General features: G+C 38.3%; 1 protein-coding gene across 4 annotated transcripts in view; it reads right to left on the bottom strand.

The window, feature by feature from the left end:
* The window catches only part of SNX14 (sorting nexin 14), a 97270-nt gene extending 94592 nt beyond the window's left edge, over positions 1 to 2678 (bottom strand). For 2 of the 4 annotated variants that reach the window (XM_075554810.1, XM_075554811.1), the window contains exon 1: positions 2390 to 2676. In XM_075554810.1, the coding sequence (XP_075410925.1) occupies positions 2390 to 2529 (140 nt within the window). In that variant the 5' untranslated portion in view covers positions 2530 to 2676. Of the gene's footprint in view, positions 1 to 2389 lie in introns of all 4 variants that reach the window. The other 2 variants (XM_075554812.1, XM_075554809.1) reach the window with 2 other exon arrangements.
* Between the last annotated feature and the right edge of the window lie 12638 nt (positions 2679 to 15316).

The following is a 15316-nucleotide window of genomic DNA, read 5'->3' as shown; positions in this document are numbered from 1 at the left end:
GCTGTTAAGCTGTGAGGATTGCAACTAAAGTCACAAATCAAAATATGTATAAATTATTGAATGGAAAACCAATTTACTCGGTAAACTTTCACCCAAATCACATTAATCTTTTTTCCTATTTACTTTTTTTTTTTAAATCCTGACACTCACTGAAAACATTTGTTTTTTTCTTCTTTGCATACTATGAATACAGGGTAAAAATCAGACAGTGTATACAACAGTACATATGACTTCTGAACAGTCATATGAGGTGGTGCCCCCACCCCCACCCCAAAAAATGGGAAAAAGCTCCACTGGGTGGAGCTTGCATAGCGTGCATTTTTCCTGCTAGGCAAACCATCAGGCAACTCACTTTGAGTCAGTGCACCCAGTGGCATCAGGATTCTCTCTGGTCACAGTGAATTTTTTCGTGAAAGCAGTTTCATTTAAACTTTGTTTTTTTGATGGCTGATTTAAGAGAACAGTGTGCGGCTGTGAAATTTTGTTTCCTGCTCTGTAAAAACGCGGCAGAAACTGTTGTGATGTTGAACACAGCTTTCAAGGACAGCACTATGGGAAAACCTCAAATGTGGGAGTGGCTTCTCATTTCCAAAAAGGTGAAATGTTGACTGATGACACCTAGGTCTGGACATACGTCAACTTCCCGACCGGAGGAAAATATTGACTCCTAGTGCATTTCACCTGATCAGATTGTTAATCAAGCTTTCTATTTAGAGGTTCTGAAAAGATTGTGTAACAGCGTGCGACCTAAAAAGCCTGATGTGGCAGAAGGGGGACTGTTTTTGACACCACGACAATGCACCTACTCACGCAGCCATCTCAGTGCACCAGTTTTTGGCAAAAATCAGCATGCCTCTCTTGCATCACACAACTGACTCACCTGACCTTGCTCCTTGCAACCGAGAACAAAGAATATGAAAGGGCAGTGTTTTGTGGAAAAGGAAGGTACTGTCAGCCATCCAAACAGATGAGTTTGAAGAATGTTTCCAAGGATGGAATCGCAAATTTGACGAATGTAGTAGGTGTAATAGAGAGTACAGGTTCTTTTGTTAAAAAAAATTAAATACATAGCTTTGAAAAAGAATTCTGTTTTGGGGGGGAGTACCCCCTTGTTGAGCACTAGATGATATGGTAACAAAGACCTTAGAGAGCTGGCACAAATTGCTACTACAGAAAATCCTACCTTACTGACCCAGTTCCCAAGGGAGTTAAGAATGAATCCTTGGGGTGGGGAAGTGAGGGAGGATCATATAGTTTGCATTTCTTCTATACTAAACCTGTTAGTCTAGCCTAGAATACCTCCCAGATGACAGAAAGCAAGCACATACTTAACAATTAGCTTCCACTCTGTTAAAGGTTCTACTTCTTCCACACTCCTACAATCAGAGCACAATTCCACCCTCCTTACCAATAAAACAACTCATTATTTAAACCCATTATGTCAACACACAAGCAACTAACAAGAAAACAGAGCAGCTAGAGAAGAAACCCACCTCGAATTCAGCCACAGTAGTTAACCTAGAGCAAAACAAAATTTCTTAATCCTCTACTTGCTTCCCATTGCTATACTTGAAGCAACTGCCTCAAAATAAATACTAAGGAGGGGAGGGGATCAGGGAAAACAGTATATATAATGTTGTCGCTGACAACTGCCTGATTCCCCACCCCAAACAAATCTGGGGTAAAAAGCTGAAATTTTTCTACTACTTGCTTCATTAGTGGCTACCATTCTTGAAATAGGAAAATCCACTAGACGTTTATTTCGGGGAGAGAATGATTGATTTCAAAATGTTAATTAACTTTACATCTTCTCAACTTTTTAATACATGTGAGCTCTTATTTGCCATCATTCACCTCCTGAGGAATACGCCAATGGTATTGAGATAAGAACTATTTTTACTTCCTATTTTGGTTCAGCAAGCTTGTTCGACCTTCTCTTTTAGTCCACAGCACTGTGGACAGGACTCAGATTCGAAGATGTGCAACGCTCCAGTGCGGGGGGATTCGGTCCAAAACTGCGACAGAAACAAGACCTTGAACCCTCCCCGCCATCATCTGATTGTACAGCCTCGTAGAATCTCAACTTGGGCCAGGCAGACAGACCCACCTTTCTTTGGTGGGGTAAACGACGATCAAACACTGGGTCTTCTAAAAAAGGCGAAAGAGGGTACAACTCGGGGCCTGCAGTTCAGGTGATTTAAGGAGGCTCTTAATTCCCCCCACCGCCTGCACTTCCGGGCCCGAAGCGGTGTCCGGTCCCTGGAGGCCGCTCACTCCGCCGGGCACCAAGGGCCGCGGCACCGCAATCCGGGAGGCAGCGCCAGCCCCAGGCGCCTCCAGCTTCGGAAAGGAGCCCACCTCAGAGCGGCTGGCTCCAAGCTGATGTTACCTGTTGAGGAGCAGAGATGCGGCGCTGAGGAAGACCAGCAGGCAGCAAAACAGCGGGTACTGGCGGCAGAGCTCGCGTCCCACGTCCAGCCGCAGCCGCTGCTTCAGCTTCTCCCCCATCGACCGCACCCGGGGCACCATCTCCTTCCGCGTGGCTAAGGCTGCGACACCGTGGAGTTCGAAGTCGAGGCGACCCTCACTGTCCCCCCGGGTTCCCGCCTCGGCGGCCCGGTGGCGGACCCACCGACTGGCGGACTGTCGCCACCGGCTACACTGGCCTAAGACCCCGCCCCCGCGGACTCCAACGCGCGTGCGCGGCCACCTCCCCCCTCCCCCCCCCCCCCAAAGGATTTCGGGACGTGTCGGAGGTCGTCAGGCCCGGCGAGGCCCTTCGTGTCACGCAGCTTCCTTCTCCCAATTATAGTGCACAGGCTTTCCCTGCAAAGGATGATTCGGCTGACCGACCGTCCGGTTCCGGAAATCGTTAAGTTCCGGCATCCGGTCAAGAAAAAGAAAGGCTGTGCCCGAGCGCCCAGTTCTGCCTGCGCGGAGCCGACTGGGCGCCGAGGTGGCGAGCGGGACGGCAGAGGAAGAGCGAGCCCGGCCTCGCCCCTGCTTATTTTCCGGTCTTGGCATTCCGGATGGGGCTCGAGCTTAGCTGGGCTCCGTTTTGCCCGAGTACCGTGTTTGAAGGCCGTGAAAGCGGACTGAAACAGCCACGGAATACGGTACAGCCCTAACTCACCAGGAGACCACGTCTGCGAGAGCATCTTTTGCGCACAAGGGCAAGTTAAAGCTCGCCGACCCTCGAGCCTAACTAAAATCCGTGTTTGAGCGAGATGGGAAGGTAGATTAATTGTACTCCTGTCTTCTTGTACTTTTCCATTACTAACGCATCACTTGTTTTAATTTCCGTGTCCTTCACTATTATAAAACCCAAAGTGGTCTTTTGCTAATGGCTAAATTGTTTAAGCGACAGACAGCACATTAAAACTGCTGGAGTCGATTGACTCATTGCGACCCTCTAAGGCAGAGCAGAAATGCCCTTTCTGGATTTCCGAGGCTGGTGGAAAATCTCCTTTCTCCCACAAAGCAACTTTTAAATTTTTGAGCTACCCACCTTGCCTTTTCCAGCCACTGCGGTAAGCAACTACGCCACCAGGGCTTCTCAAGGGACACACTAAGCACATTCACTTGATCTTCACAGTACCTCATGATGCAAGCTCTCATTTTGATTGCGGAGGCAGAAAATGCCTTCTCAAGATCAGAGCAAAGCTGAGATTTAAAGGCCAGGCTTAAGGACAGAGACCTCACTTCACATTTCATACCTCATCCCTAGGATTTTACATTTCAAAGTGGGGAGACAAAGGACACATCAGATACTACTTTATCGCCCCCAAAAACCTGTTGTGTGTAGCTTTGGGAATATTTTCCAAATTCACAATTCTGAAACCATCAGTTGTCTCTAACGGTACAATGTCCCATTCTCAAACTGTTAAATTGCTTATGATTACCAAACTTGATCTTATCTATGAAAATCTCCAATTCTGCAGGATCAATTCCACATACAAGTACTGAAAAGGTGGAAACATTGAATCATGATGCATAGTGCCACATTTCCTTAGAATACCTCTAGATACTTCAAAAAGTTCAAGGAAAATTGAAAGATAATGAAATATAGAGTATAACATGAAACTATGAAAGCTTAGCTGTCTTTGAATTAGCTATTACTCTTGCTAAATTAGCTTTTGTAGGGAATTCTAGTTTTGTAAAAAAAAAAAAATTTTACCCTTAAAGGCTTTTTTTAATCACTGTGTAAATGTTCAGTGTACCAGAATGTTTTCATTTATACTGTAACGACATCTTTACACCAACCAAACTAAAATGCTTTTAGTTCTTTGTATGGTTTTCTAAGTAGCAGAGGTACTTAAAATGAGTGAAATGAAGACAACCAAATCCACTGCCTTGTCTATGCCCCGACAGGGCAGAACTGCCCCCTAGGCTGTAAACCTTTAAGGAAGCTGAATGCCACCTCTTACTCTGGAGATGCTGGTAGGCCTTTTAGTTAACAGCCGAATGCTTTAACCACTACCCTACAAGGGCCCCAAACTAGACTTGCTACTTAACTGTCATTCAGTATATTCCAACTTATAGCCACTGAATATACTAGATAGGCTTTCTGACACTGCATCTTTTCAACAAAAGGTCCCCAAAACAAGCGAACTCACTACCAATGCAGTCTATTCCAACGCAGTTGTCCTGCAGGGTGTTGCCACTAAACTGGTCAGCCTCTGAACAGCTGGTGGGCTCTGCTAGGCTTGTGATCAGCAACCCAATGAGTAATTTACTACGCACCAGGGTTCTATTGTGCAGCAGTCTCAACTACTTTCTCCCTCAGGGTAGCTGACGGGTTTTTAACCGGTTTTCAATTAGCAGAACTTAACTCACTGCGCCACCAGGCTTTCTGTAACTAGACTGCTGCTTTTATTAGGAAAAACAAATGTTTTCTAATCTTATAATCTAGTAGTCACTTTGACACCTGACATTCAGATTCTTGAAGTTCAAAGTTTCTGAAGAGAATGTTGGACATCTGTAATCATTTCAAAATCAGCTCTAAATATTTTTGAACAAGGTCAGATATCTCAATCACAGCTGCATCAACTGAAACATCTTCAGAAGATTTGGGAGAGGATTAAATTGGTTTGGGAGTTGGGGGAGGGGAAAGGCCTTTAAAAACATCACTGTACATGGATAATTCAAATTACTTTAATATTGACAAGCATACTAAAAACTAGCCCAATCAACTAACTTTTTTGGCTCTCTAAATTAAAATAACATGGAATTAAATTTGTAGTTTACATAAAGGAAACAGGTCTAAATGTTACCTGCCCTAAAATTCTAGATCTATACTGTCCTATACAATAATGGTTAAAACTAGTCACTACCTGAAATATAGCTAGTTTGAATTAGTATACTAAATGATATCATCTGAGATTTCAAGGACCACATAAAAATATAAAATCTCATTTCAGACGACCTAGATGACATTTGGATAGAACGAGTTCAGTAATTTGTGGATACTAGGACATTTTGAATGACCTACAAAGGAGATGCAAAAAGTTCATGCAAACTTTCCATTTTTCCTGTGAACTTTTTGAAACTCCCTTTGATATAGATTGCATTTCATTACTAGACAATGCTGGTCTAGATAATAAACTTTGGAAAGCCAGTACAATTAAATGTATCAGTTGTAAATTTTCGCAAAGTGCTTAAAATTATCATTTGGGTGCTAGGGCTATCACTTCAAACTACAAGAACTATGAAAGCGTGAATTCATCTAAATGGGTCATTAAAATCAGTTTACAATCCAATCTCTCCATTTTATTTACTGAAAAACAAATATAAGGCACTGTACTAGATGTGATGGCAAACACTGACTTACATGCACTTTCTGACCTTCAAAGGCTTACAATCTAGTTTAGACAAGTCACACAAAGAATGTGTAATATAGGGTAGACTTTTGTACCACAGGTTTCGTGTTTTATAAAATAGCGGTGAAGGGAAAATTTCAACTGGTGAGGCTCTGGAATGTGTAATATAGGGTAGACTTTTGTACCAAAGGTTTCGTGTTTTATAAAGTAACGGTGAAGGGAAAATTTCAACTGGTGAGGCTCTGAAGGCCTTTGGGAAGATAACTGGGCGAAGAATAGATTTCTCTCTGCTGTATTTTCGAGAAATCATAGACCAATAGGCTCATTGTTTTAAAGTGCTTCCACTTGAAACCATTCACCCCAAGAAACTGCACAAAAAATGTAACTTCAAGAATTTGAAGATGATAGACTTGAGCCGCAATTAACCTTGGGCCTACAAACTCTGAGGACCCTGAGTAGGTATGTGTTAACATGTGCCATTGCTTATAGCAGTTTATCAGGAAAATAAGACAAATCAGTGTATGTGCTCCATTTTATCCTCAGTACAAAAAATGCGTCCTGTAATTCAGATCATGCATATACAGGGCCATATACACTTAACACGTTGGTGTCATCTCCCACCTGTGTGCATGTTGTGTGTTCAATGAGCATGTGAGAATATTCCATTTAGTACAGGCTTTTTAAAAACTCAGTTTGAGAGAGCACATTCTGGTATGACTTATATTCAGTCTCATTTCATTAACACCCTTTTGCCTACCAAAGTAGTCCTAAGTGTCCACCTCTGTAAAGGCCAGTTAGAGATCATTGAATTGCCTTTATTTCAAGAAATATTCCTGTCCTTGGTTTTCAAGTTAGGAACTCAGTTTAATGCTGGATATGTAAAACACAAAGCTCACCCGTGGTTTTCTTGTTTGCAGTCAAAGATATAACATGTAGTTATTTAAAATTTCATCAAAGCCTGTGGCCATGAGGTAAAACCCACGATTCATAAGAACTAGTGACTCAAACATGAATACTATGTAAGTTATATAATGAAATTATCTGAAAACCAAAAATTAAGCATTTTAGTTCGCTGTCATCTTTCTGTGATGGATTAACTTCAAACCTGTTTCACAAATACAGAAAATGTAAAATATTAACTGCTTTGAAAATATAGAAAAGGGACTTTACAATACCTCTATTTACAGTGGCTAAGGTCTACTTTAAACTACCTTAATGTGAACTATGAAGGAGAAAGTGGCTTTCCTAAAAAGAAAAATGTTAACTTTTACTATTGTGTTTAAAAATGACCTTTCAATAGACTTCAATACCCTTTAGATAACACCATTTCCTTGAGCAAATCTGCTCCCAACAGCCGCTTAAGCACATTTTTTAGATATGATAAGGCTTACTCTCCTATTCTTTGGGTATCAAAAGGGACCAGACCCAGGAGAACAGCATGCATGGTAGAGGGTTAGCTAAAGAGCCTAGCAAGGTGAATTATACAGTATCTTATCTACAAGTTTGGGGATGGCGCATAACTTGGCAGTATTTCATTCTACTGTGCATACATGCTTTCCATGTCAACTAATGACATCTAACAACTTGATATAAAAACTAAAGCACACTGACATGCAGGTTGCTTCACCATTACAACTTCAACTCCCTACGTTTGGGAGGATACTACCCAGTCAGATGTTCTCCACACTAATTTGGCACATTGATTCAATGCATAAATTCATTTTGTGTAAATAGAAATCAGCTTGTTTTATTTAAAATCATTCTTTTTGGTTGCAAATATATTTAACTGAAGGAACACCAGTATTTGAAAAGGCCTGATTTTGACTAGTGGAAAGTCTTATGGTCTCTATTCAATTAGTGAGTTCAAAATGTTTATATATTCATGACACTAATTTTATAAAGGTGTAGTCTATTAGTTTCATAACACTGGGGGCAGAACTGAAAATGAAATTTTCTATCCTCCTAAAGAGCTGATCTCAGAAAATCCACAGGGACAGTTCTGCCATCCTATAGGGTCCATCATTATATAGAGCAGTCAAGGAAATGGACTTGAGAGACAGGCAGCCCTCTTGACACACATACATGTTAGATTACTAACCACACTCGGCATGTCAAATCCACCAGCAGCCCAAGAGAGACGCAGGTTTGCTCTCCCATTAAGATGTATAGCCGTGGAAACGTACAGGGGCAGTCTACTCTGTACTACAGGGTCACAAAATTAACAGAAAATCCAGTGCGAGTTTGCTTAAACAGGAATGATCATGAGCCAGAATTAACAGCAACACCCTGTCTTTACATTAGCTTCAAATTTAGAGACCACCCAACTGTACTTACTACAGGGTTACAAACTACAAAATTTAAAAATTGCTGTTAAATCTATTTATGCTTAGCCTATACCAAGTTCCATGGGTTTTACTTTACATGGTAAAGTCGCATATTAAAAACTGTTAATGGTCATTGTGTAATTACATGTACTGTTTGCCAGAAAAATAAACTTAAAAGGTAATATTGAACAAAATGTTTACACATTGAGATTCTCCTTGCAAAGATAGAAACATCCAAAGTCTTCCAGTGTTACCAGGTAATACATGGTTTTGCTCCTTAAAGTTACCTTTTAAACAGTTGGTCTTCAAATAAATCTATTACAACTATGTTACAAATCTGTAAAATAGACAATAAAAAGGCAATAGTCCTATCCTCCAGAAAATTAAAGCCAAGATTTCAGGGACTTGCTGCTGTACATGTTAACAATTATATTTTACTATGCTCATTTATTTTAATGAGTGCAACAAGATGATTACCAACTTTTGCTAAAAATGATTTGGATTTAAGCAGTTGGGAGTGGGGTAGAACTCCAAGACAAAATAGGCACTGTGGCAAAGAACGCCAAAGCAGTTGTTTATTTACAATGTAATGGAGGCCAAGACTAAGATGAGCTGCAGCCAAAATACAAAACTTTAAATGACTGGTGTAAGCTCTGGTATTTCAGATTGTGGTTTGGTTTCAGATAATCACAGTAAATAATGCAGTAGACAGGTGGGTTGGTTTTGTTGTTTTTTGGGGGGGATGGGGGCGCGGGTCCTCAGGTATTAATATGCAAGTCTATTAAACTATACAATAGTATTGAGAGAATTTAAAGAAAACCAGCATTGTTCAAAGGAGATTTTCACAGGAGTGACTTGATAAAAGTAAAATGCCAGCAGTTAAAAGCTTTTAAAATGAAATTTCCTACCGGACTACTGGCATGCAATAAAACAGCTATTGGAATAAGAAGAAACCAATCAAGCTCCCTAAAAGGTAAACCAAAAAAATATAGTATAGATATTTTGTGGGATTGAAAAATATGGGATTTCAACTGGGTGAGAAGGAATCACCAGTGCTTAAACACCTAGTTTTGTTCTTTATTATAGTGGCACTATAATTTCAGCAAGTGCTTCAAACATTTCATGGAAAAATTAAAATTAAAGATAATGGTAAACTTCCACAAACTTTGGAGCACCCTTCTACTAGCATTAAATTGATATTACAACTAATATTTTATCAAGTTCATTAATATATTTACCTCAAATTGCATAAGAAATATGTTAAACTTATTCTGAAACACTACCATAAAAGTGATTTTTATTATGAAGATGCTCTGAACCACACACCTTTATGACCCAGGTTGAATGCCAGCTAATGAAATACAGGGACCCTTCAAAGTAAGTTCTTGGTAAAACCTTTTAATTCCATTTTTCCATGCCTTTTTCAAGATTTGTACAATTTTAAGTTAACTTAAAAAATACTTTTCTACCCCAGAAAATAGTCTTCAAAACTCACAGGGGCAGTTTACCCTGTCTTGTAGGATCACTGAGAATAGCCATCCACTTGTGGCAGTGAGCTTGGTTTTTGTGAGAGGGGGTACCCTAAATGAAAGGATGATATATAGTTCTCATATTGGGTTCCAATGTTGCCATCTTAAGTTATCAGCCTTGGGATCCCTGGTGGAGTGGTTACACGCTGGGCTGCAAGGTATCAGCCTCTCTCTACTATGCATAACAGTATGACAGAAATAACTAGGAAATGTTCATCATGCAAAGTATTACAGAATGATAAAAGTGTAACTAAGTGTAACATTTCTTATCTTGTGAAATTATGCTTCTCGTAACAAAATTGTGAAATCAAACCAAATGTCAAGACAGATTTTTGCCAAGAATTTGGGACATAAAATGTTTTAAGCCAAAACCAGCAGTTAATTTATTAAGTTTGTATTAACATATTTTTATTAAAACCTGTGATGGAAGAAATATTATTACATAGCATTATTACAGGGGGAAGAGGCACAGAAGTCTCATTTGTAATCATAAGACTTTATTAATGCACTTATGGTATTTTCTAGCAAGCTTCACCTTTGTAAATTTACATTAAAGTGTGTGTGCACAGACCACATTAGAATGATCAGTGTGCTGACCCCTGCGATTTCCCCAAATGTGGGAAACTCGACTGCAGAATTTGTGGTAGTGGGGGACTGCGTTCCCGCTATCCCCTGAAGGAAAAAAAAAAAAAGACCAGAATAGCCAGTGACTGAGATTACTACAAACTAAAGTGCACACACCTATATGTCCACCATTTAAATGGGCCTACAGGTTGACTAAGTTACCTTCTTGCCGTGTGTGAATCCAAACTGAAGCCAGACTCAGTAACATGGAACTGAAACGGACTTATTAATAAGCGTACAAAGGGGTTATATAACTGGACAGAAGCTATCACCACTAAAGAAAAATTAAAGTATTTGGTATGAAATACCATTACTTTATTCCATAGACATCATTTAGTTTAACTTCTACTCATTAAATTTTAATCCATAAAAACCCAATATAGTGTTTTCAAGACTACAAATCTACGGAAGGAGCCTCATTTTTCCAGGAGTGGTTGTTGGTGGTTTGAACCACTGACCTTGCGACCAGTTTGTTACCCAACAGCACGACAGTACCTTAATATGTAGTCAGAGCTATTTAAGATTAGTGTCTGTTATAGCAAGTCTGTGACAGTCAAACTACATGAGATGTTTTTAAGAGGGCTGTAGACATTTCAAATTCTAAAGGATTATAAGCACAGTATGACATAAATATAAAATTATCTATTGCACAAGCAAATTAACAATCGATCCTTAGAAATGCATTAAAACAAAATTTGGAAGAAAGGCTCTAGTGATCTCTACCACAATATTGCCATGACCTGACAAAAGTTGTCAAGTATAAATACAAGGGAAAATTTTTTTAAGTCACAAATTATAGACCAAAACTCTATCTGAACTTACCCCTTCACTGAAGGCTGTCTTCCTATCCCCACTGGGTTTGCCAAGTAAAAACTGGTGTCACTGTATTTGCATTCTTAAGTCACAAATTGGCATTTAACACCCAACAGCATGCTAGGTGCCATTCAAATTTTTTCTAAATATACTGCCATGAATGTAATGCAAATTAAGTGGATCCCTCTTAATACTCCCTGTTGTTTTACTACTCACATTCTATTTCAGAACACTTTATACCATACTAAACAATTTACTTACAAAAGATGAAATGAAGTTTAATTTTTAACTTAGCACTTAGTAGGTTACAAAGAACAGGGATCATTTCCAATGGGAAGAAATCAATGAGGTAGGGGAAAGACAAGACACTTTGATTTGGAAATAGAATACAACTGAAGGTCTATAAAATTTTATAGGCTCTACCTCACACTTCAAAGTGAATAACCTGCTTAGGAAGGATCAGAAACTCATGCTTACCTGCCTGCTTCCAAGGAAGCTAAAATAAATCCAGTTAGCTCCCATATTCTTCTCTCATACAACTTGTATTATAATCTTTTAATGAACACTCACAATACTAATCAGTCACTCTTTTACATATAGGAAGAAATCAGCATATATTTGAAAAGAAATCAAACACAAAAAGTAACCAGCGTACACCAGTATTTCAATTCCATCTAGAATTTAAATCTCTAGCAATAATCAATATAGTACATATATATGGTAACAACTGACAGCAAGTATTAAAAGCTAAGTGATGGATGAGGAAAATGAGCGTAAACATGAAAATCATTCTCAACCTTCCTATTGCCGCGACCCATTAATAGTTTCCTCATGTTGTGGTGATCCCTCTCAACCAAAAAATTGTTTCTGTTGCTACTTCATAACTGTCATTTTACTACTGTTATGAATCGGGCAACCTATGTGGAAGGGTCATTGCCCCCCAAAGAATTCCTGACCCACAGGTTGAGAATTGCTGATCCAATTCTAGCTCCAAAAATAGCAGAAAGGATGTAAAAAGTAGAAAGCAAAAAGGGGTTGCAAACCCTTGAAAGCTTACTAGTAAAAGAGTTTAAGCAGAGTATTAACAAAGTTTTAAAAAGCTATATTAAGAATCCAAATATTTTAAAGAAAAAACAAGCCATAAGAAAAGTGCATTTGATTGTTTTGTCCATTAGCAACAGTAAGACAATGGAAGTATCCTTTAAAGTTCTAATGGAAAATGACAATGCCGCCGTAATTCTTAAAACCACACTCATCAAAAACCACCTTGAAACAGCTGTTTACCAGTATGCAAGACCTTTTCTAAAAGCAACATGAAGGCCCTAGCAATGCAATGGGTGTGTGCATGGGTTAATTCAGCATTACAATTAAACATTAAGACGACTTTTTGGTGTCCTGAGATATACCTTTTCTTTAGCTAGAACCCCCCCCCAAAAAAAATTAAAAGAACACTACAGAAAAATCAAAGTCATAGACCATGTTTATACAATGGCATAAATGTGTAATTTTTAGAAAATTACCCTGATGGGACATGGCTTTTGGACATATCAATTAATTGTGGATCTGAATGCATTACTAATTATAAATGTGGTGTTCGGGCTCAGTGTAGAGCAGTTGTTCTCAACCTTCCTAATGTTGTGATCCTTTAACCTAGTTCCTCATGTTGTGGTCCGATGCCCCCTACCATAAAATTATTTTCACTGCTACTTCATAACTGTAATTTTGCTGCTGTTATGCATCGGGCAATCCCTGTAAAGGGTCCTTCGACCCCAAAAGGGATTGTGACCCACAGGTTGAGAAGTGCTGGTCCAGAGGCAAAGTATAAATCATTGTTTGAAACTCAACAGATACTAACAGGAAAATTGGGGAAAATAAAACATGTCCTGTTTCCTTACCTTTTTTAATGAACAAACTGGTAACATTATCATTTATACTCGAGTATAAGCTGAACCGATTATCATATGAGGCACCTAATTTTACGACCAAAATTGCATTAAAAATGTGCCGGAAAACTCAGCTTATACTGGAGTATATACAGTAAGTATATTTAAACTAATAATGGCAATAACCAATTCACTTTAGAAGTCTAACAAAGGAGAAACGAGAGTGCTGTGACTTAGAGAACAAACCCTGCTGTAATTTGTTAATAAAGGTAGGGATGACTTCAAGGATTAGAGAAAGCACTTTATCGGCTGGCAAAAAGTAGGTTTTCACATCATGTTGGGTTTGCCCACTTTCCTAGGACAGATCTCCAAAACGCCATCAACATAAGCATAAACAGTTCATCTTACCCTTCATCAAACTAGGAAGTTTGAAGCAACAGACAATGCAGTAACCTGCCTGTTCATTCACAGGATGCAACCAATGTTTTTAAATATAATAAATAAAATGGATTGTCCTTAGATACAGCTGTTTCCAAGACTAACTGTTGTTAACTAGCTGTCAGTCTATTTCCTGTGCCATCATATACAGTCCTCTGTAAAAGAATTTTATTTTTAAAACCCAGCAAAACAAGTATAACTGAAAAAAGTATATAGTTAAAAATCAAGGAATCTGCAGGTTGAAATTGTTTCAAGAAATGAAATTAGACACAGCTAGGTTAGGTTTCCTGAAACCCACAAAGATTACTTATTAGCAACTCCCAGACCCTCTCTAATTTCAAGTAAAATGTTAATAGTATTAACTCCTATATAGGGCTGATTTAACCTTTACAATAAATAGTAATAAAAAACAATAGTCTACAGATACATCAAGATAATTTAATGTGGCTTTTGAGAAATTGTCAGGCTGACAATTTCAGTATCTTTTAAGATTTTACTTTCTTAAAAAATCCTTAAGCTTTCTGAATGTAGTTCATAATTGTGAACATTAGTAGGTATATTACAATTAAGCCTCATTCAACAAGTACTCTAAATTTCTCCCATGAAACGAATACTTTTAAAGTAATATTTTAAACGCTGCCTCCCATTAATTCAGATTTCCCTGCCCTCAAGGAGCTTCCATTCTAAAAGAAAAGTATATGAAAAGAAATTGATTCAACAAGGATAAGCAAAAGAAATTGAGGAACTACATTTGACCATCTCTTGCGTTGTGTCAAAAAGGTACCGTATATACTTGCGTATAAGCCGAGTTCTTCAGCACATTTTGAATGCAGTTTTGTGATAAAAATTAAGTTTATACTCAAGTATATACGGTAAGTGGGTCTTTACGATTAATCAAGAGAGCAGTCAGGCTTTCTAAGAGACCTTAAATTCTGAATATTTTTTCTCAAGTTTTAACTTATAGATGAAGCTGTTTAGCCAAAGTGTACCTGTCCTAAACTATGTTGAATGCTTAAGAATTTAACTTCACTAATTGTTTCTAATATTCTAAGAAAACAAGGAGGATAGAAATTTAATTGTGCCTAAGAACATTCTGTGCTACATAATACACGTGGAATTAAACATTAAAAATGTATTCTGCAATATTTACGACCGTTGACACATCTCTCATTATTTCTGTAAGCATAATACAAATGTTAACTATTCTAGAAAGCGCAATTCGGCATACACCCTTTTCTCAATTTTCATGTTAAATTTTAGAGGCCAAATTTAACCTTCTTTATAACTAAAGCAAACATGAATACTGACAGTTTGAAAATTTGAAAATGAGCTTACAATGTAAAATAATTTCACCTAGCTTTAGCAATATTGCATCCAAATGATGCAGAAGTATTTTTCCTTCTTAGAGTAAAACTTATTATTCAAAGCAAGATTCCACATATTAAAGGGCAGATTATACAAATATTTTCTCAAAGTTACCATTAAATAAGCGACATTAAGATGGAAGATAACGAAATTTCTGATTCCATGAGTGGTTATACTTCTACATTTTAACAGACCAAATTTTATCACATGGAATCTATGAGACACAGTGCTACATATTATAAACCCAAACCTTACTTCAGTGAACGTGGTAATGAGCTCATTCACAGGAGAAAAAATATTGTCTAATGATATTAAGATGCCATGCCCTATGTATCTTTAAATCTTCTCCAATGTTGGAATTATCACAAAATGTATAATAAAAATATCTTTTCAAATTAGTAAAAATCTAATTGGGCAACTGACAATCCACTAACATACAACTCCTTTCATTCGAAGACATTTTAAAGGTACATTCAAACTACTTGAATTTAGTAGTCTTAAAAAAAATCTTCCCCCTAAAT

Source organism: Tenrec ecaudatus, chromosome 7, assembly GCF_050624435.1.
Source record: "Tenrec ecaudatus isolate mTenEca1 chromosome 7, mTenEca1.hap1, whole genome shotgun sequence".
Classification (NCBI taxonomy): Eukaryota; Metazoa; Chordata; class Mammalia; order Afrosoricida; family Tenrecidae; genus Tenrec; species Tenrec ecaudatus.
The sequence above is the reverse complement of the archived record's forward strand: the minus strand, read 5'-3'. Positions and strand labels throughout refer to the sequence as shown.